This window comes from Chaetura pelagica, unplaced genomic scaffold, assembly GCF_000747805.2.
Source record: "Chaetura pelagica isolate M959 unplaced genomic scaffold, ChaPel_1.0 scaffold251, whole genome shotgun sequence".
NCBI lineage: Eukaryota > Metazoa > Chordata > Aves > Apodiformes > Apodidae > Chaetura > Chaetura pelagica.
Window position 1 is genome coordinate 135,695 of NW_009952271.1, and position 23,241 is coordinate 158,935.

The following is a 23,241-nucleotide window of genomic DNA, read 5'->3' on the forward strand; positions in this document are numbered from 1 at the left end:
TTCAGCCACTGTTCATCCGATTTTTGTCAATCTCCTCTACCTGACTCCCTTATCTCTCCAGAAAATTAAACTAATTTTTTAGAATCATGTAATGCAAGGGTCACTTTCTGGCCTGAAACACACTTTAACTCTGGCACTAAGCACTGTTAAAAACTCCATGGTACAAACTCCAGGTCACCTCAATAACAAGAACCAAAGGCCTATTTCTGCTCTCTCACTTTGTTGTGCACTTACCCCAATCTATGTCTTAAGGCAGAAGTATTCAAAGAAAGCTTGAAGAGAGCACTAGACTAGACAACTAAAGTCACCTTTACTTCAAAAGCACTACATTATCCTATAGGAATGTAAGATCTTGGAAATACCTGGCTTCAGAGCAGAATAATACAAAGTTTATCATTCACTGCATCTCCTTTTGCAGCATTTCAGCCATTCCTGGAGGAGATTTCAAAATGTCCAAGGCCAAGATATTAAACTCAGAAGGAAGCAGACACAAGGGATAACATGTTATTACCTCCCAGCCTTCACTTCATTTTTAAGCCCCCCAAACTTGGATTCAGTTTGTTTGTCCCTCCCTATCCCCCAGGTTAAATGTGACCCCACTAACTCAACTGCAGAAGAATAAATACTATTTTGAAGGTTAGAGTCCAGGACCAGAAGCAGCTCATCTATGTATTTCACATCACCATCTCCATTGTAAAAGTCACCCAGGTATTGCAACAGACAGAGAAGAATTCAAAATAAGGGTATCCTCACAATAATGCCTTCTGTAGGTTTTTAGTTAGATTATCATCAGGCACTTGCCAATGCTGCTTATTTTTCATTCAGAGTTTACCTGGGCTGGTCACCTTAACAACAATGAAGTCACCTAAGGGAAGAGATGGTTTCATTGGGAAGAACTTTAATAACCCCTCTTTGTGACATAAGCACAGGCAGCATTTAAAAAACAAAACAAAACACCCCAGGAAAATAGAACATGGATTTGAAGACAAGAGAGGAGAGTCAAGCCAACAAAACCATCACCCCTCTCTCCTTACTTAAGCCCCTCTTGCTGAGTTTATCTCCTTTGTACCAGTTTGTGGTCTCTCTTTGAAGGAAAAGAAGTAGAGGCCTCATATTGTTATAAAGTTTAAGGCAACTTCTTTGTAATGTTCCCAAACACCTTATACCTAAAATTACACTAAGGAATGGGAAAATGAAAAAGCACCTAGGACACCTGATGATTCAACTGCTGTAACTACCATGATCATCTTTTATAACACCACAGCAAAAACTATTCTAAAATGTTCCAGCTTCTTCCCATTCTATCATTGAAAACTTTTGTTCATTTAATGATAACATGATTGTGGCAAGTGCCTTAAAGATGTGTGGTTTATGGCTTTAGACTTCAGGAATCATGAACTTGATTTGATGAAGCCCAGAGGCAGGAAGGAAAAAAAAAACAAACCTGAATTTGATAGAAATATAAAAATGACATTCATTTAAATCTCTGCCAGCCCCTTTAGCAGTCAAAGTGAAATGGTTTCATTAGGAAAGTTCTGCCACATAAACCTATTAACACTTGTTTTAGCCTGAACAAACTGAAGATTAAACTGAGATGGGGGGGTCTCGTTGTGAAGACCTGTGTATTTTCTACTTGCACCATGGACAATTTGTTATGTTGGCACCAAAATTTACCCTCCAGCTCAAGGCCAAGAGAAAATGGTGAGGAATAGAAGGAAGTATCTGGAAAAGAGCTGTGTACAGCAGCTCAGAATGACAAGAGGTGAGCTCAGCACACTGCTGGGGCTCTGCTCCTGGGCAACAATTTCACAAGTGTGATAGCAAAGATGAGCTAGAAGGAGGACTGAAGCCTGGCCAGCCTCGTGGTCTTCACAAGGAACATCTCCCAGGCTGGGGGACATCAGAAGGAAGCCCAAAAATACTTTTTAGACAGCCATAATAAAATGGACCATGAGTGCCAACATCACCAGTGACTACAGGAGAAGGTTGGATGGGGTAAGTCATGGAAGCAAAGATGAAGAGCTGGTGTTTGAGGCAAGAAAGCAGAGGAGTCAGGACCCAGGTAAGAGATTCCTGGTCAAAACGATAATTTCAGAGAACAGTAATGGCAGCAGCAGTTTTGCCATGACATTAGAATAACAAAAGATCATGAAACCTCCTTCACCTTGGTTCATCATGGGTAGAGGCTCTGCAGAGGGATCTGGACAGGTTGGGTTGATGGCCCAAGGCCAGTCCTGTGAGGTCCTGCACCTGGGTCACAACAACAAGGAACACTCCAGGCTTGGGGGAAAGTGCCTGGAAAGTGCCTGTTGGAAAAGGACCTGGAGATGGCGGTCAATGGTGGCTGAATATGAGCCAGTGTGTGCCCAGGTGGCCAAGAAGGCCACCAGCATCCTGGCTTGCACCAGCACTAGTGTGGCCAGCAGGACCAGGGCAGGGATTGACCCCCTGTGCTGGGCACTGGGGAGGGGGAACCTCAAATCCTGGGGTTGGCTCTGGGTCCCTCAGGACAAGAAGGACATGGAGGGGCTGGAGGGTGTCCAGAGAAGGGCAAGGGAGCTGGGGCAGGGGCTGGAGCAGAACGAGAAGGGTCTGGAGAACTTGTGAGGAGCAGCTGAGGGAGCTGGGGGTGTCCAGCCTGGAGACAAGGAGGTGAGGGGAGACCTGCTGGCTCTGCAGCTGCCTGAGAGGAGGTTGGAGCCAGGGGGGTCGGGCTCTGCTCCCCAGGAACAAGGGATGGGACAAGAGGAAACGGCTTCAAGTTGTGCCAGGGGACATTCAGACTGGATATTGGGAACAATTTCTTTATGGAAAGGGTTGTCAGACCTTGGCCCAGGCTGCCCAGGGCAGGGCTGGAGTCCCCATCCCTGGAGGGGCTTCAAAGCTGTGTAGATGTGGTGCTGAGGGACATGGCTTAGTGGTGGCCTTGGCAGGGCTGGGTTAATGCTTGGACTGGCTTATCTTTCAGGTCTTTTCAAACCAAAATGATTCTGTGATTCTCTGACAGATCTTTAATGCTCAGTGCATAACATCACAGACTTTATACATGGCTTAGCTTCTCCAAAAGCAATATTGAGAGGGGAGAAAAGGGGGTTTTCCAGTGTCATAATAAAAAAGAGCCATTTTTCCAGGCAGGCCTGCAGCTTGCCCCATGGGGCTGGAGGGGGAGCAGTTTGTAGGAGGGGATATTCCAAACTGGGGAAGGGGAAGAGAGTGCAGAGGTGGCCACCATGTCTGCCAGCTCGGGCACTGCCAGGGAGGAGGAAAGAGTTGTGGCTGGGATTCATTTGTAGGTGCTGAGTGGCCATGGAGAGCAGCAGCTCAGGGGGCTCAGCCTGTGGTTGGGGCTCTCATGGCATCCAGCAGACACCCCTTCCAGGGTGAGTGCCAAGTCACTGATACATTGGCAGCTGAGGGGACAAGTGTCTTTGCTCCACGTAGTTGGTGCTCAAGAGAGAAAACCCTTGAGCCTTTGTGTTGATGGGCTTGGTGACACCCAGGAACTCCTGCATTTGGATGCAGCAAAGGAAGAGCTTTTCATCCTGGTGAGACAGCAGGGAGCTGGGCATGAGTTATTGAACCATCTGTTGGAAATGCTGCTGTTGGGAAAGAAGTGCTTTAAAAATGTGGGATTATGGTAAAGTTCAGGTAGCAAACTGCCTCTTTTAATCAGAGAGAGAGAAGCTTCTGGGTTGGTGAGGCTTCTACCTGCTCAATATTCCCAGCACTGCCACGACGCAGTTTAACTTCTCTGGATTTCTCCAAATACTGTTATTTAAGCTCCTACCTAGAAGTGAAGCATGATTTGCAGAGGGCAGCAATGCAGGACATGGCCTTTCTGAATGACATGCAGTGTTTGGCTGGAAGCGTGTAGCTGGATGTTGTGCAGGGCAACCTTCCCTTCCCTTCCCTGCTGCTCTGGCTGGAGTTTGTGCTGAGCCTGGAGGTTGGAAGCTCAGTGCTGGTGAAGCTGCACCTCCAGCACCGTGTCCAGACAGGACGTGCCACAGTAGGGGGTGTTGTGGTGTTGTTTGTTTAGTTGGGTTGGTTCTGGTTTTTCCTCCTCCTGCTTGGACTTGGTGATTTTAGAAGCCTTTTCCAACCGTTCTGTGAAAGATGGGAAGCTTGAGCCTGAGCTGAAGGGTTTTGAGGGCCAGTGACAGCAGCTTTGCAGAAGGACCCAGTGCTGCGCTGGGAGCCTCTCCCAAAAGCCACACTCACACTGCACCCCTAAAATAAGAGCTCACTTGGTTCAGTGATAACACTATTTATTTTTTCAATGTTAAAATGCTCGGGGTGATATTTCCAGCCAGCCTAGCTGCTCTCCAAGATCCCAGGGGTGATCCAGCTCCCCTTTTGGAGCCCCAGTGACACCACCAGGAGCAGGGACAGCCTGGGACAACATATATCTCCTTTTATACTTAAGAGCTGAACTGTATCATTTGCATCAACAAACAGTGCTCCTTACTCGGAGGCTACAACTGAAAATGGAGCCATCAGAGCCTGGTTTGCGATCATCAGCATAAACAGCCCCTCTGACAAGCCTTGAAATGGGGAAAAGATCTGTTTTAAGTCTTAAAATTAATAATTAAATTCAAAGCAGGGGTCTGGTAGACTGATGACTGTCAAGAAACAGAAATACCTACAGTACAGAAATACCACACAGTCTACAAAAGTCCTTGTGCTTATGGAGGGACAACAAGGAGGAGAAGAGCAAAGCTTAAGAGATGGGGCCAAGAGGTCTTGCAGCCATGGCCCAGCCCTGATGTGCCTCTGCTCTGACAATAAAGCCATTTTGACCAAGGGTGGGCACCACAGCTCACCTTTCTGGAGATACTACCAAGGTGCCAGCCCAGGTAATGTCTCCTAATCCATGCTTGGATTAGGAATTAATTTGTCGTCACCAGTTTACAGGACACACAAGACCATCTCCCACTGTCACCAGCACTTCCTGACTATTTCCAACTGTTAGAACTCACCCAAAATGTAAAGTTTCCCACCCTGTCATTAAGCTGTGAAAATAGCTGAAAAGCCAGCTAAAAAGGTGGGTGGAAAACCCATCAGCCTCATCCCTGTGTTGCTATTGGGCTGATGGTCCTTGTTGAGTGATGCTTTGCAGGTGACACCACCAAGCCGTGTTTCAGGGTCACCTGCTGTGAGTTGCCAAGGTAATTAGCCCAGTGAGGGATCATTAAATTAAATGCCTTGGTGACATGATTTCTTTCTCTGTGCTCTCTCATCTGGGTAAGGGATGGCACTGTAAGCAAAGGCTCAGGGCTGTTAGAAGTCCCATGACTTGCAGAAGAGCTCCTTGAGGAGGGTACACCACTGCAGGGACCAGCTTGCCAAAGGTTCTCAGGTTCTTTGGAAATGCAACTGTGAAGTCTTTTGGGGACAGACAATGTTAGAGCTCTGCCACAGACAGAAGCACATTCCTCAGACACAACAAGCAAGAAAACAAAACTAAAAAACCTCCAAAATTGGACACCCTGGGCTCAAACAGATCCTTAAACTAAAGGCCGTAGAACAGGACATTGCTCTTTTGAGGCTGCCAATTTAAAGGAGCAGTACTTGAAAAGGGCAATCTTAAAATGGTCTTTTGATACTGTAGAGTTCCTTACAAAACAGAATTAAATAGGATTTCATACACAGACATGGCCAGCTCCAGTCCTAGAAATATTTAATCCTTGATTTTCAGTGTGTCCATGGCTGTTAATTACGTTACTTAATTGCTGGATGGCCAGAAGACAAAATCTGGACCAGAGATGCTCATCACTGATTTCCCACTGGTATGTAGCCACTTATATGTAGCTACTCAAAGGCCTTTTCTTTTTTTTAGTCCCAAAGGAAATCCAGTTGCTGGCTCTGAGTGGGATTCAGAGGCCCTCCAGCAGCCTGGGATCTCTTCCAGCCCAGCTGTCTGCACATCCCAGGCAGCCCCGAAGGGGACAGATGGAATTTCAGTAGAGGATGAATCACCCCTTGAAGGGTCACTGTGTTCCTATAAACCTACCCACACTACTGACTCCTGAGCATAAGTGGGTGGGATGTGCAGCTCTCTGGGGGAACAAGCCTACAAGTTTTAAGGGACATTGAATATTCCATGCTGTGCAGAATCCATCCCACTGCCTGATGCATCCAGTTTTAGAGTTGCTGCACAGTATTCCTCTTCCCAACTCACACCCTATTGTGTTGCTGTGAGCATCAGGATTTGCTGCATGTAGGAGATGATCTGTAGCAGTGGCTGATACTGGAGAAGGTCAGGCCTGGGATCTTGATGGGCAGCAGAGCTCAGGGAATTAGGGCAATGAAGGATGAGACGTCCCAGAAAAGTCACCTTAAAAACAGCAATTCTATAATGGTGAAGACCCTTTTCCCCTGTCGAATAACCTGGATGAGTGAAATTCAACCAGAAAGTCATGATGTGCTGTTTCTAACCCTGAATATGAAAACACAATTAAGCAAATAACAGGTGCTGAGAAACGTGTGCTGACTGCAAACTTGCAGCAGCTTCTTCCGAGGGCAGGGGTCTCATTTACCACATCAGGTGTTAAAATCACTAGCTAATTTAAATACCTTATCTATTTAAATCACCCAGCAGGCAAAATAAAAACCATGAAAACATGCCACTCTGTATTTTTAGAGGTGTAACTGTTTAAATATATTTCTATAAGGAATACTCTAGTATTTTTAGTATTTATCTATCTAGTCTTTAGTCTGGAGGAGAGAAGACTGAGATGGGATCTTACTACTGTCTATAAACATCTGAGGGGTGGGTGTTAAGAAGAAGGGGGAAATCTCTTTTCAGTCATGCCCTGTGAGAGGACGAGGGGCAATGGGTTCAAACTCCAGCTCAGGAAGTTCCACCTCAACATGAGGAAGAACTTTACTGCGAGGATTGCAGAGCCCTGGGACAGGCTGCCCAGAGAGGCTGTGGAGTCTCCTTCTCTGGAGACTTTCCAGCCCTGTCTGGATGCCTTTCTGAGTGACCTGCCCTAGTTTTGGTCCTGCTCTGGCAGGGGAGTTGGACTTGATGATCTCCTGGGGTCCCTTCCAACCCCTCATTTTTAAATCCTGAGGCTTCATATTAAGTATTTCATTTATGATGGTGCTTTACACTGATCACAAGATCATGAGGCACCACATCCCAACACCAGGATATAGGACTTAGGCAAACCAACCCCAAACAGCAGCATTTTTTGCTCTCTTTTTCCTTGCTGATTACAAATGGTTGCAATCCTGCTCGGAGGGATAGCTAATATGAATTATCTTGTCTGCACCAGGGGTGGCTACACAGAGCAGCTGGAAGGCTGCAAGATCACAGTCATTTGTCCTCCTGCCTCTGCACCCCTGGAGATATTTTCTTATTTTCTTTAAGGAAACCAAGAGAATTATAATTCAATACTGTTTTTCTGTTGTTGTTTATTGTTTTTTTCAGTTCCACTTAATGCTCACAAACCCGAGTATTTTGAAGGAGGCATTTTCCCAAGAAAACACCTTGTTTCCTCTGAAGCTTCACTACCAGGATTTTTTTTTTTTCTTCTCTTCTCTCCCTATTAACATATTTATTTTTAATCCTGGAATTATTTTTTATCCAACTAGAAACATTTGTCAGAAACCAGCATTTCAGCGTTTTGACATAAGCTTCAGCATTTTCAGATTTTAGAAGAAAATGTTTTGATTCCAGCATCAAAGCCACTGCTGACAATATGTTGACAGAAAGGTCTTGATGTAAAAAAGCCCAAATACTACAAGTTGCTGCAGGAGAGAAATGAGGTGTGGTGGGGTTTTGTTTGTTTGCTTTTTTTCTTTTGCCTGGTCTGCAAAAATCCATCAAAAGAGGCAAAGGGGAAGAGTTTGGAGGATGCAGGAAACAGCACAAGAAGCCTTTAGCCATTCCAGCCTATTTCACATCCTCCAAATGAAAAAGCAAACTGCAGTCTTGGGTTGATACTCTTAAATAAGCAAGAACTACCAGCTCTGAGCCCTGCAATCATTTCTATCACTAACTGGTTTCACCAGATGACAGATCCTCCAAACTGTGCTGGTTTTATAACTTTATAGTAAGAACACACTTCTACAGGAATAGTGCTCTAACAGCTTTGATATCTAATAAAAAGCTACACCACAATAAATACCTCCTTGGTATTTCCCATGCATTACCTACTGCAGCAACTATTTCAAGCTCTCCAATAACGTTTAGGCAAAAAGGCATCAGAAAATTCAGAGACATTCACTGCAGGAAGAGCAAGCAAATATATTCATCATTATAAAACTCATGTAATTCTGCTTTCCTGCATCTGGCACAGTCTTGTTGCTTAACATTATACATATTTTAAACTCAGCAGGAGCAATATTGTGGTTGCTCTGTAGGACTGAATCCTCAAGGGAAAGCAAAGCCACAGTTTTAGTTCCCAGACTATGATTCAGTTGTAAAAAAGCCAGAACCATTAATAAACTGTGCTCAGATAAACTTATGATTATTATCTTTACAACTCAAAACAACCTGATTATTTATTAACTCCATCTGAGGCATGAACTTGGCTCTGAGCAGAACTTCCCTGTAGAAACTGGAGCAACTTTATGTACTTTGTGTTGGGAGAAGAGCAATCAAATTTTCCATTTACTCCTAATTGTCTCCTAATGGCTATTTTTCCCAAAAGAAGCTTTTTGACAGAATAAAACCAGTGAGATATTTGGTATCTTTTTCTCTTAAGAAAAGAAAAAAGGCTTATTTTGTGCACAAGCCTTCTATTAATACTTCTATATTCCTTCAGCAACTGATGTTTTTCCATGATGATGTATTTTATGTGAAGGGGCCTGTGAAATGCAGAGTGGTCACTCAAAACACAGCACAAGGCACCAAATTCTCGTGTTCCCTGATCTTGTTTAAGCACATATTTATTTTTTTTTCTTTCTTAACACAGTGTTTACTGTCACTTGACTGTAGTGGGTTTTGTTGGGTGTTATTAGAAATGAAAGCTGCCTCTCATTTCTAGGTCAACTGCCCTGAAATTCAAGAAATTTGGAAGCAAACTATGTGATAATGGGGAAAATCAAGCAGCTAAACCCCTGGTTCACCATCTCCAGCTCTACTTGAGTTTCTCAAGCAATCACCTTGTCCTGGTTTGAGTCAGGATGAAATCTCTATGGGTATTATTTTTTTGCCGTTGCTCTCCTTGCTCCTGCCCTAAAGACACCCTTTGCCTCTTCCAGCCTGGAAGAGCAGTTCTTGTGGAACAAAGCCACACAGCTTTTTGAGAAGGTTCACCAACACTTGACTGACTAAGATGCCACCAGCTTTCTGTAGCACCAGCACACAAAGTAGTAAAAACCCTCAAGTTATTGCCTGAGCAGCTGGCTGTGAAAATGCAGAATGATACTGCTCCAGTTAGGTCTAGTTCCACATGTCTTTCTATACAAAGTGTGGTTCTTGTTGAAGAAAAAGTAGGACTGAGTTCCAGTGATATTACCAAGTTAAGATGCTACAAACTGTAAGCATAGTAAAGAAAAAATTAACATTTGTCTTCACATTAAATAGCTTCTTGCCACATCTACAGTCTCAGACAACAGGCTCGAGCTCTCTGCAAATCAAGAAGTCAACTGAGAATGTGGAGGCATCTTGTAAAAGGAGCAGATGGCCCAGCCAAAAAAAAAAACCCAACCAAAACCTGCATTAAAACTGGCATTTCTTCTAATTTCTTCAGTTGTGGAACTACTGGCCACAGAAGGTCTTGGATTTCAAAACTGCTTGCACCTGTCTGAAAAGTATATTAGACAACCCATCAAGGATTATAAATTACAAAGCCCCCAGCTCTGGCTCAGGAAGTTCTTATGCAATTGATCCTGGCTGCTGTAAAAGACACCAGGCTGGATGGACCTTTGGTTGCACCCAGGGTGGGCCATTCTATGTTCTTATTTAAGCCAAGGGACAATAATATCAACTAATTCCTATTGGAAAAGTGGAAGTTAAGCTTCATCTCAGTAGTCACAATGCAGCTCTCACAGGCAGGATACTCTCAGAGCCCAAAACATCGTGCTCCATCCCTCTGGGTCCTTTCCCCCTTGATTCTTGATACACAGGATGGCTTACGTCAACACAGCTCCAAAAAGCCCAATTCCTGTTTGCTAGGTGCCTTTTGTGAGGTTGAGCACACCCAACAACCACCCAGGCAAACCTGCTGGCTCAGTTTAGAAGACTTTGGATGAGTCCCTGAACTGGGAGCCTCTTCCTTGCCCAGGAAATTCCCAGAGCATCAATAACTTTTGGACACTTGCTCCAGTGCAAATCTCACCACACTGCCTCGTGTCTGAGGAAGAAATAAGGGGTGAAGAATGTGTATTTGGAGAAAGTGAAGCAACTACATCAGCAATGTGCTTGCAGTCATGTCATTAAACAAACTGCCAAGGCCCTGATGAAGATTTCATAGTTCACTTTGCAATAGCAGCACCATGAAACAGCTTCATCTGCACCAGAGCGATGTGGCTTTGAGACCACAACACAAGGGGCCAGCCTGGGCAGGACTAGGAGACATTTTAGTAGTATTTAATTACAGCCATGGTGTGCTCTTAGGAGATGAATTAGAGCAAAGGTCCACCTGTCCACCTCTCTGACCCGACCAGGGGCCAGATGCCTGCAGGAAGAAAGCCAACCCCATGGGGAACCATATGGTGACATCATCTCAGTGTCACTTCACCTTCTCATTTCCAGCTGTCCAGGCTTTTGAGCTCTTCCCCTCCAAAGCCTCCGGGAGGGTTTTGTTTCATTGGGGTTGCCAACAGTGTTTCCAAACCCTTTAAAAGCTTCTGGCATTCCCTGTGCCTCGAGGCAATGGGTCAAAAACCCATCAGATGTCACCTCCTGCTCCCACCTCTCGTCTGACTTTATGGGCAGGGAGGGGAAGGGGATGGGTGATACAGCTGTAATGGCTGAGACACCTTTTAAGATCACTCAGCCCTTGTAATAAATGTAAAAAGCAGCTGATGTCATGGATGAAATAACTTCCAGCTGCTCCCTGGAGGTCTGTGTGTCACATCCATGGTCCATGAGCTACACACATGGTACTGCAGGGGTGAGGCTGGAGGAATACGGAAGACCCAGGACTTAAAGAAGGCCCCATTATGTAGCAACAATGGCAACAAAAAAGTGCTTCCCAACCAATTACATCCTATTAGCATAAGGTAAAAGTCTTCTTTTTAACTGGATTTTTTTTTTTTTTTTTAAACTCATCCTCTCCTGGGCATCAACACATGAAACAGCTTCAGTTCTACAATGAGCACCACCCCAGCTGCACCCTCATCCCTCCAGGGCTCTGGGCTGGAAAAAAGCATTTTCCTCAATTTCTACCCTGAGCCTGTTATTTAACAACATCATCATCATCATCATCATCATCATCATCATCATCATCATCATCATTATTATTATTATTATTATTATTATTATTATTATTATTATTATTATTATTATTATTATTATTATTATTATCTACTCCTAGCTGTGTTGTGAAATGTGAATCTCTTTACATGATGACTCTTGGTCTGATAAGCACACTGACTGCAGAAGGACTAGTACCTTTCCCTGGAGAAACAGAAATTAAGCTGTATTATCCTATAAGATATAGGATAATATATATACATATGATATATGTTAATATAATAGAATCATAGAATGGTTTGGGTTGGAAAGAACCTTACAGATCAGCCAGTTCCAACCCCCTGCATGGGCAGGGACACCTCCCACCAGCCCAGGTTGTTCCAAGCCCCATCCAACCTGCCCTTCAACACTGCCAGGGATGGGGCAGCCACAGCTTCCCTGGGCAACCTGGGCCAGGGTCTTATCAGCCTCACAGCAAAGAATTTCCTCCTAATATCTCACCTAAATGTCCCCTCTTCCAGTTTTAATCCATTCCCCTCATCCTCTCCCTCCCTGCCCTTGTCCCAAGTCCCTCCCCAGCTTTCCTGAAGCCCCTTCAGGCACTGGAAGGTGCTCTCAGGTCTCCCTGGAGCCTTCTCTTCTCCAGGCTGAACACCCCAACTCTCCCAGCCTGTCCCCAGAGCAGAGCTGCTCCAGCCCTCCCATCAGCTCCGTGGCCCTTCTTTGGACTTACTCCATGAGCTCCATGTCCTTCTTACACTGGGGGCTCCAAACTGGACACAGTGCTCCAGGTAGGGTCTCACAAGTGCTGAGTAAAGGGGGGAATCACCTCCCTACATTTTCTGCTTCTATATACATGTATGTCTTATCTTATAATGCCACCCTGAGATGAGACCCCTGTTGCCATGTCTATATTTGTGTGACTGCCTTGGAAATCTTTACAGGTCTATTTCATAGAGCAATATGTATTTCCATCCCATTCTCCTTTCCCAGAAAAATTCCAGTGAATTAGGTTAATAAGTCAGCAAATGGAAGATTTTAGTGGAAGAATGGGATGGTGAGCAAGGGGTCTGATGGAGATGAGACACAACTCTTACATTTACTGAGAAATTCAATCAAGGACATGGAAAAAGTTTTTCTAGACACAACTGTTGAGGCATGGGGAGGGCTGATATAAATGCCAGGGCATCCTGCAAATTAGAACTTGTTAGATAAGTCCCAACAGGTGATTTGTAATGAGCAGAAACTGGTGAGTGTCCAATGAAAGGGAGCAACAGGCAGTATCTGGCAGCAGGGGACAGTGGAACACACACAGTTTTACCATAAGGGTAAAGATCAGTCTGAGAAGCAGCATCCCTTTTCTAAAAATAAAATGGAAAACATTAAATTATAATAATATAAAATAAAAGCCACTCGAGCCTGCACTTCTCCTTTCCAGCACCTCCAAAGTGGCTCTCAAGTGTCCAGGGCACTGAGTGGGGGGCCTGCAAAACTAAAAATATTGCAGATGGCAGCAAGCAAACCCATTCCATTATTTCCTATGTTAGCTGTTCCCTACTTGCTAAGCATTGATCTTACTCCCCCCACATTTGAACCAAGGCAATAAACCCTTGTTGTCCTTCAAAAGTTATTAGGGAGCAACAGGTGAAAAGAATTTCTGGGCAGAAAAGCCATGGAAGAGATAAGAAGTCACACAGCAAGGGCAAGAACAAAGCTAGGAGGGCAGCAAGGTGGGGTACTGAAACTGCTTCCCAGGTTTGGGCAATTCAGATTTTAATGAAAAACTGGGGTTTTTTTTTGTTTTTATGTGGGAAAAGGACTAATGAAAAGGTCAGTTGAGCAGTAGCATGATGGCAAGGTGACAGAAACAAACTTGGAATCAGAGCAGGGAGAAGCACAAGAAGGACTCCAGCATCTCGTGCAGCATTTAGAGAGATTTAATAAAACCAGTTCATTCTGGAGTCCAACTCCCAACCCTGGCTGCAGCAAGAGCAAACAACTGTGTGTTAGAAAAATACTCAGACTCTAATGCTCTGTTTACTGAGGTCTCACTCTCCTCTCAGCCACCATCTTTTAAAAAAGGTTTTCAACACTAAATTAAGTTCCTTCAATAATTTATCACAACACAAAGCCCTGACGTTGCCAGCCGCTCTTCTGATTTAAAGAGGCACAAGCATTTCCCCAGGCATTACTACTTCTTTCTGATGCCTGAGGACATCATTCACCACAGCAAGTCACACCATTGCAAGTGGGAAATACAGGATGAAGGTTTTGGATAGTCAGGAAGATAATTGTCTTCTGAAACTTCTCCCGATACAGATACTCACTGTTTTACTGTTCCTGTGAACTACCAGTGCACAAAATACACCCCAGGGATTTGGGGGAGTTAGAGGACAGATGGGTTCTCTAACTGAGCAAATAACCACACAGGAGCCTCCAGAGATGGAGACAGAAGTGGGAAATAGCATAAATTCTCTTGAAAGGAAGATACTGTTACATCCAGAAATCTGTTACTGCAGCTCAAGGGCCACTGGAGTTGCAGTGACAGCCCAAAGACCACAATTTCTTCTTCACCCCATGCACAACAAACACATTGAAAATAATAATAATCAAGAAAATAAAGACCTGTATTTAATTCTCTACTATGAGAGGAGGACACTCTCTGGCCAGGGCTTTCTGAAAATACAGTTTAGAAAGTGCTAAAATGAGCTGCCACTTTCATCCTACTATATGGGAAAGATCTTTGCTAAAGCCATTTAATATATTTGTGCAGGTTTAACCCGGCCCAGGTTGCCCAGGGAAGCTGTGGCTGCCCCATCCCTGGCAGTGTTGAAGGGCAGGTTGGATGGGGCTTGGAGCAGCCTGGGCTGGTGGGAGGTGTCCCTGCCCATGCAGGGGGTTGGGACTGGATGGGCTTTAAGGTCCCTTCCAACCCAAACCCATCTGTGATTCTAAATCAAAGTGTAGTATCTGTATTTCCAACACTTTTTTTACTCCCAGCAATGATATTCATACATGGATAGATAAAATACATACAAGCCTTGTTGCAGCTTCAGCCTGAGCTCATCTCCCAAGTTCTTCCTCTCTTGCCACCACCCAGGAGACTTCAGGCTGCTGAGTTGTCAGGAATCTCCTCTGCCTACACACTCCCCAGAAGTCCCAGCTCTTGGACCTCAAGAGTTGCCCAGTCTGATCAAAGCATGACAAACCAAACTGTCAATAACATTCCTTTCCAAATCCATCTCCTGCTCACCAAGGTGGGCTCCATCACCACCTCTCCAAAATATCAGCCCCTTGCCATGTGCCAATGCTTTTTTGCTCCATGGTCTGGAGATCCTCCTGGATACCAAAATAGGCTGGAACACCAAAACAACAGCTCTGTCTAAACATACTATGAAACAGTCAGGAGACAATGCCTCAAACTGTTCCTCTGTTGGACTGGGCTATGGGAAACACAATTTCTGCAGGAGAAAGAACCTTTACTGCTAAGGAAAAGATAAAGAACCTCTTCCATTCCTAAAGATTTGCTCTTCTGTCCTAGTTTCATCCCCCATTGTTCTCTGTAAGCCTGTCCAGTGCAGACTAACCATGCTCTCCGCCTGATGGGACAGAGGGCTGGCTGCTCCCAAACCAACACCTCTGAGTAGGACACAGGGTGCTCCAGGCAGGGGCCCTTGTGCAAGGCTCAGCTGTGTGATGCCATCAAGGCAGCACTGCCACAGGATCAGTCACAGACTGGTTTGGGTTGGAAGGGACCTTAAAGATCATCCAGTTCCATTCCCTCTTCATGGGCAGGGGTCTCATCAGACAAGGCTGCTCCAAGCCCCATCCAACCTGCCCTTCAACACTGTCAGGGATGGGGCAGCCACAGCTTCCCTAGGCAACCTGGGCCAGGCTCTCACCACCCTCACAGCAAAGAATTTCCTCCTCATATCCAACCTAAATCTCCCCTCTTGCAGTTTTAAGCCTTTCCCCCTCATCCCCTCACTACAAGCCCTTGTCAGAAGTCCCTCCCCAGCTTTCCTGTATGCACATAATGCCATTATTAGCCAGTGTTTATATGGGAGCCACAAAGTTGCACTGAGTTCTTTCCCTTTGCTTATTTGAATAATTTGCTTATTTGAATAATTACTTTCCCATTGACAGAAACAATTCTTGTTAATACTCTTACAAAATGTTTTCTTTCCAATTGAGAAAACATCACCAAAAAATAAAAGCCTACCCCAGAACATCTCTGATGGTGACTAGACTTTAATTCCCTGAGGCTATACTGGAAATAGCACATCTGCTGCCTTGATGGCAGGAAGGCAGGGGAGCAGTGGAGCAGCTGGGAGCCTCCAGCACTGCCCTGAGATGATGTGGCTCCTCACTCCACCACTTGTTTTGGCCCTGCCCCTGTGCAACAAGACACTGAGAATAACACGTGCCATCTGGTGCCAGCACAGAACCAGACCCACCTTCCTCACCCCAGCTGGTGAGGATCCATTGCAGGATCCCTGTTTCCAGGGGAGAGCAGGGAGATGAGCTGCCTGTTCCTCCTGCTCTGTGCTTAGCAAATGCTGCAACTCGTGGTTTATACGGTCTGGACAAAACATCTTTTCATTGTTACCCTACATCCTACAGAGGTAGGAAAGCAGAATATCCAACTCCATAGCATGTCCTTAGCTATTGCTAGGCAAGTCCTGGGGAACTATGAAAAACGAGTCAAAGATAAAGAAAATACACTGAAAAAAGTCCATTTCATCTTCAGCTCTCGGGTGCAACTGCATTTCACACGCAGAGCAGGAACATCCTAGAGGTTTAGCAAGTTGCTGAACACTCCTGTCTCACCCAGCACTGAGAAAGACTTACTCATCAGCCATTTATCAAGCTTCTGGATGATTTACATGACAGTATTTTCACACTGTTCAATTTACATCAAGGTACAGCCTCCCTGAGCCCGGGAGCAAAGTGCAGGTCCTTCAGGTTTGCAGCCTCCCCAGCTTGACACCTCTCCCTGGCTGCCAGAAATTTGGCCTTCAAATAGCCTGGCTTCTTTTTGGAAGAAGGCTGATTGAGGAGAGACTGATCATGGTATCACAGCACCAAAGAGAAGCCCAGTAGCTTCCCCATAGGTTAGGATGAAGTGGTTTTGACCATCAAGATGAGCAGATGCCCCAAATCCCTGCCTACAGCACAAGCTTTATGATTCCCATTCCTATTCCTCCCTATGAAAACCAAACATTTTAACAATCACATCCTGTTGATGATGGATTTAGTTTCTCTTCTTTGAGTTCAAAGTCATCCCCAAAGGAAGATGTTTATAGAAAACAGGTCATTCATGTACAATTCCCACCTCCAACAAACTTACATGGACAGAAGACAAACCCCCCTGCTGCCAACCCCATCAAGACCACCATGATTGTGCTCTTAACCATACAGGAAAAGCAGTCCAGAGTTGCAAAAGGTCAACATTTTGACCTCCAAATGCTTGGTCAAGGAAAACAGTGCAAAGAGAGGCCGTTTCCTTGGTGTCTGCAAACATGGGAAGATCCACACTTGGCCTCTCAACCACAGAACAAACCTTATTTCCCCATTATGGTGCAGCCTTGATTCCACAAAACAAGTGCCAACACCCGACTCCAGAAGCATAAACCCCCTCCCAAACTCCTTCCAAATGACTTCGGAAGGCACCAGAAATCCTTGAAAAATTATCTCAGAACAGGAATCATGGAATGCCAGGCTGGAGAGGGACCTCAAGGAGCACCTGGTCCAACTTCTCTCGGTAAAAACATGGTCTAGACAAAATGGCCCAGCAGCCTGTCCAGCTGAATCTCAGAAGCATCCCACATTGGGGAATGTTGTTGCTCTCAACAGGAGCTGCATAGTAAGGAGCACTTACCCTTGAAGGGCTTTTTCTCCAAACCAATCTCCCTTCCCTAGAGTACGGAGAAACACAGGATCTTCACTGGGGGAATCTTCACGAGTCACATTCACCTGTTGAAAAGCCAAAACCCCCCCCAAGCATTTAGAAAAACTTTGAGTTATAAATAAAACCTGTCTGTTCAGAGAGGGATTTTTCATCTCCTGGATCTCTCAGGAAAAGCTCCAACCCATATTCCCTCTGGGAACTACATCATTCTCCACAGCCCTGCACTCTTCCCTCAGCACCACCAACCAACCACCCAAGAAAATGAGCAGGTATTTTCCCATAAGGTACCTACTGAACTTGCACTACTTGTGGGTTTTTGGAGGCTTTCATTCCATTTTTTAGACCTGGCTGCACGAGTCTCTGCATGGAGGCACCAGCAGAAATTGGTTCCAAACATTTTCCATGTCTCAGGCAGCCACATGGCACAGGTTGCTTTGTTCTGCACCATTTCTTGTGGTGCTTAATTCATTTCAGGGGGAAAAAAAAAACCAAAAAGAATCTCTGTTTAGACATAATTGAACCAGTTTGGAGCATTATGGGATGAAGGATGCCTCGTCTCCCTTTCACTGTCTCCCAGATTCAAGAAGGAGGTATCTCCAGCTGGAGCAAAAATCAAATATTTTCACAGAAGTTGAAAGACAAAAAACCCCACTACCAAAGCCAAACAGTTTCTTTTTCAGTTTTGTAGTAAAAAAGAAGAGAAGTCACTTTCTTCCCACTCTAACACCATTGGTAGTGTAACAGTGCCAGTCCAAGCTGAAGCTGGCTCAACAGAAGGTGACTTCACATCTGTGAGCAATGATTTCCTATCACCGGGGGGTCCTTTTTAGTTCCTGAAGCCCTTGCAGAAGAAAAATAGGACTTGATCACCTGAACACCCCTGGGTCTGGTTTCCCTTGCCAGTGGGGGGATATAAATCCCAGCTGCCATGAAATGACAGAGCTCTGACACCCTGCTGGGTGCTGAGGGTGGCATGACACACCAAGGATGACAACAGCTCCATGGAAAATCAATGATATTGATGTCATGGCCCTTTGTGAGCAAGATTTCTTCCTTCTCAGCTGGTACCAGAGGTAACTCACACTTCTTATGGCTCGAGAAGGCAGTGGAAACACAACCCCCTGCTAACAATGCCGATGGAGATCACCTCTCCCAACCTTGACCCTGGCCCAGGCTGCCCAGGGAAGCTGTGGCTGCCCCATCCCTGGAAGTGTTGAAGGGCAGGTTGGATGGGGCTTGGAGCAGCCTGGGCTGCTGGGAGGTGTCCCTGCCCATGCAGGGGGGTTGGAACTGGCTGATCTTGAAGGTCCCTTCCAACTCAAACCATTCTATGATTCACATCTCTAAATCCAGTTGTCCAGGCTCTGTCTCTGGGTCAGTGGACAGGCATTTCCAAAGGCTGAGTTGTCCAAAATTGGGATGAGTAGCTCTCTGGAGGTCCCTCACATCCATGGGAAAATCTCTCATCTGCTTCTCCTTTTCAGGCCATTGAGTTTGAATCACAGCTTTTGCAGAAGCAAAGTCACAAAGCTGAGGTCTGGGATGTCAGACACATCCTTTCAGATTTAATGAAGTTCCAGTTTAATTTCACCATTAAATTCACAACTGTGGCCCATGCTTCCTCCCATCTCCTTTCCAGGTGATGAAACCAGTGGGTTTGGGCCATTAATGAGCTCCCAATCTGCACCACCTACTATCTAACCTCTCCAGTGACTCATGGAAGATCAGATGAGGGTAGGGATAAGCCAGATGATTTATAGCTGATGGGAAAAAACCCAAATTACTAACTTGGACAAAGGGAAGTTTAATATACATTTAAGCTCTTTCTCCATGGTCTCCACTGATACTAAGCCAAGGGAGTGTGATTTCTACATGGTTCATGTAGAACCATAGTTCAAAGACATGAGCCATTTGAGTAGCCACGGTAACAATGAAGAACTGGCACCAGCTGGCATTAAACTGGTGCAATCCCATGGTTTTTTAAGGGACAAACCATGTGCAATAGCACAGTGTGACACATGGTGCCTCTGGGCAAGGCAGGGACCCAGCAGGCACAAGGCTTGGATAAGTTGGTTGGACTCTGGGATCTTGGAGGGCTTTTCTAATCACCATGATTCTGACACTGAGCTGTTCTCATCTGACACATTATCCATCAGGTTGCTGTGTGCAGGGTGTTCCAAACATACTTTTTGGTTTCTATTCACTTGACCTTGAGGAAACACACTCTAATACATAGACTAAATGAGCTGAGGCAGCAGGTGTGGTGGGTGGAGTTGAGGAAGAAAAAGGGGAAAAGAGTTTTGCTCCTCCAAGAAACATCCATGGGCTGAAGGAACATGGAGCCAAAGTCTTTCTAAGTGTTTCTGAGAGAAGTGCTGAGCTCAGAAATGTGAACACTCATCTCTCTTCACTTGCCTCTCACTCAGACATTAGAAGCAAGGCAGGTTTTTCCAAGTAGCTCTCTTACTGAGAACATCCATGTGATGCTGCTGGAGGCAGGAAGCAACATGAGGTCCCAGGGACATGAGTTGCAGCCAGGACTTTTCCTGGCTTATTAAGCTGCCTGGGTGGGCTTTTAGCATGGGACATTCTGTGCTCCCCCTCCAGAAAGTCCCAGGCACCAGAAATTGCTGTTTGAACTCTGTATTTCCTTGCTGTTTGTTCCATGCTGCACTGCTGAGGCTCTGCCCCTCCCACCCTGAGCTGTGTCCTTGCCATAGTTTAGTCCTGGCACCCACTCTGTAGCTCTCATGTCCCAGCACAGGCATGAAAATTAAACACTCTCCAGCTCTGTGCATCTTCTATCAGCCACTGACACCTCTTCTGCAAATCAGGAAGCTTGAAAGAGAAAACTGGGCAGGATTTAACTGTCCCTGGGGGAATTTCTCTTACGCCACCAGGACCCAGGGAATTTCTCAACAATTCCATGTGTGCTTTTTTTATTTTAGCTCCCTTTCTCTGGCTGACAGATGTAAGATCAAGTAGCAAAGCCAAGGAGCATCTCAAGCAGGACTACAGGGCTTTGGAGCAACGGGTGTTTTTCTCCTCCATCCTGCAGGTGAGGTGGAAGGGCTTCAGGAGGGCTGGATGGACCATGCAGGCCAACAATTGGTTGCTCAGCTGGTGTCAACAAGAGGGATTTGGTTATTCTAACCAAGAGACTCTCTTTGGAGACTGAGGTCTTCTAGGAAGGGGTGAGATCTACCTGACCAAGTGGGATAAAAGCATCACTGCCAGCAGTGATGGCCAACATGGCAAGGAAGGCTTCAAACACTTGACAGGGGAGCAAGTCACACTCTCCCTTTATTTTTGCCCATTAAAAAGGGGGGGAAAAACCAACAAAGGGGCTTTGAATGGTTGCCCTTAATCTGGGAGAAGAGGAACAACTAGTTCTGAGTGGAGGGAAGCAAAAGGGAGTGAGGGAGCACTATCAGACTTGGCTTTCTGCAGTCCATGGTTATCTTCATTGCAGAGATTTGTCCATGACCATCTTACTCATCTGAAAAAAAGACCTTTTCTGCTTTTCTGACATGGCTCCCAGAGACAAACTGTGGAAGATGCTGGTGAAAATCTAGTTTGAGGACTCTAGAGCTGAGAGCTGCCTCAGGAAACAGCCCAACAGCAGGTGCAACCCCCACACCCTTCCCCTCCAGATGCCAGGGGGTTTTGCTTCCCTCAGTTACTCAAGGCCAACATCAACCTGTGCCTTGGTGCAAACATCATGGCCCAGCAGGCTGGGGTTGGCCCATTTTCAAGCATATTTATCCACCTGTGGTTCCTCTCAATGGATCACATCTCATCTCCTGTGAATCCCTCTTGAGCATCTCCATCTTGCTATGTGAAAAGAGGCCACATGTTTCCCAAGTGGAATAGCCAGCTAAAAAAATTAAAAATAATGGAAGGAAACACTCTTATCTATAAAATCCCATCAGGAGTTTACAGGAAATGTGGTCAAAAAGCATATTTCCCCAGTGAGGAGTGGAACAGAAAGTTAGCCCTTGTTTTCTTTCCCAAGGACAGAGCTCAGGCTCCTCTGGCTTCCTAATATTTCATTTGGAGAAGCTGAGAAGCAAGAGCCATGGGAACAAAGCCTGGAAATCAGCCCTGGAAGAGGGATACTATGCAAAGAAAATGCTGAGTACTGCAGGGTATTCTGTTTTGTTTTTTTTTTTTTAAATGAGCCTTTTGGTCATTTACTAAGAGACCCAACAACTGTTTTCAAACCCCCATGTGTTCACTGTGAGCACATGAGTAAAACAGCAGGAGAACTATTTCCTCCCCCCCCCCTTCTGGCCACTCTTCCCAGCTGATCCAGCTCCAAGAAGTTTAATTAAATGTCAAGTGTTGCATCATGGGAGCCTGAGGCAGGGGAGAGACAAAACCCTGCCTGGCTCTGGAGAGCTCATCCCACCATCCCCAACCATCCCATGTGTCTCTGAGGGTGACAACTCACCTTCCCTTTGCTGATGATGAAGAAAGTGTCCCCTCGAGCACCCTGTCGTATAATATACTCTCCACTTTCATAGTGTGTCTGTAAAAAAAACATACAATTAAGATGAACAAACAGCAGAGACTGTTTTTTAACAGATAGTTTGGCAAGACAACACTTACGGAAACATAAGCCTGGACCAATTTTATCCCAGGCTGGCAGTGGCAGTGATTTAAAAAATTGTCCTGTGTCAAGACACATCATAATTAAAATGGAACTGTTTACGGCTTGGCCATTTTTCTTCTTCCTCTGCTACTTGCCAGCGTTTGCCCAGATAAATTATCCTCCCAGCCTCAAGCCATTTACACTCAGTGAAGGAGACAAAGGAATTTGCAGTGGCCAAGACAGTGCACAAAATAAATTGCAATAATGTGTCTGTTGTAAAAATAGTTCTTTCCCATTCTTTTTTTTTTGGTTGGTTTTGGTCTTTTTCCAGCTTTGAACAAACAATTTTTGCTCTTTTGCTGTTATAGTAATGTTTTTTGCTTTGTTTGGTGGACTGTTCTGTGCTAAAGTTGGGGTGTTCAGCCTGGAGAAGAGAAGGCTCCAGGGAGACCTTAGAGCAGCTTCCAGTGCCTGAAGGGGCTCCAGGAAAGCTGGGGAGGGGCTTGGGACAAGGGCAGGGAGGGATGGGATGAGGAGTAATGGCTTTAACTGGAAGAGGGGAGATTTAGGTGAGACATTAAAAGGAAATTCTTTGCTGTGAGGGTGGTGAGACCCTGGCCCAGGTTGCCCAGGGAAGCTGTGGCTGCCCCATCCCTGGCAGTGTGAAGGGCAGGTTGGATGGGGCTTTGAGCAGCCCGGGCTGATGGGAGGGGTCCCTGCCCATGCAGGGGGGTGGATCTAGATGGTCTTGAAGGTTCTTTCCAACTCAAACCAGCCTGTGATTCTATGAAATTCATGTCACAGCTTATCAACACCTGCACCCAACCCTAACAGAACATCTCCATCCCTGGTGATGCCCCATCACATGCAAGAGGTATTTTTATAGCATAAAAAAAATAGCTGCTCTGTTCTAAATAAAGACTCCACATTCCTACTGAGCCCCCAAATCCTGGCGTCTTCTCCAGAGACCCTCCACATTCAACAATCCCCAAGCCCAAGAGCAAGCAGAGGCAGGAAAACACCAAGACCCTCCCACCCAATGTCTTCACCCACATCTCAGAGCCACCAATCGTCTTGGTTGGAAAAGAGATCAAGTCCAACCTTTGCCCAGCCCTGCCAAGGCCACCACTAACCCAAGTCCCTCAGCACCACATCTACAGGGTTTTCAAGCAGCTCCAGGGATGGTGACACCACCCCTGCCCTGGGCAGCCTCGGCCAGAGCCTGATAACCCTTTCCATGAAAAAATGATCCCTAATATCCAACCTGAATCTCCCCCTGGCACAACTTGAGGCCACTTCCTCTTGTTCTATCACTTGTCACTCCGGAGAAGAGACTAACAACCACCTCCCTACAACCTCGTT

The 23,241-nt window shown here is 45.6% G+C and overlaps 1 protein-coding gene across 1 annotated transcript in view; it reads right to left on the minus strand.

The window, feature by feature from the left end:
- The window catches only part of PRKG1 (protein kinase, cGMP-dependent, type I), a 408,071-nt gene that overhangs the window by 90,380 nt on the left and 294,450 nt on the right, over nucleotides 1–23,241 (minus strand). The window contains exons 6-7 of the mRNA XM_010007771.1: nucleotides 21,739–21,816; nucleotides 17,256–17,350 (exon numbers count right to left, since the gene is read on the minus strand). Coding sequence (XP_010006073.1) covers nucleotides 17,256–17,350; nucleotides 21,739–21,816 — 173 coding nt within the window. The remainder of the gene's footprint in view (nucleotides 1–17,255; nucleotides 17,351–21,738; nucleotides 21,817–23,241) is intronic.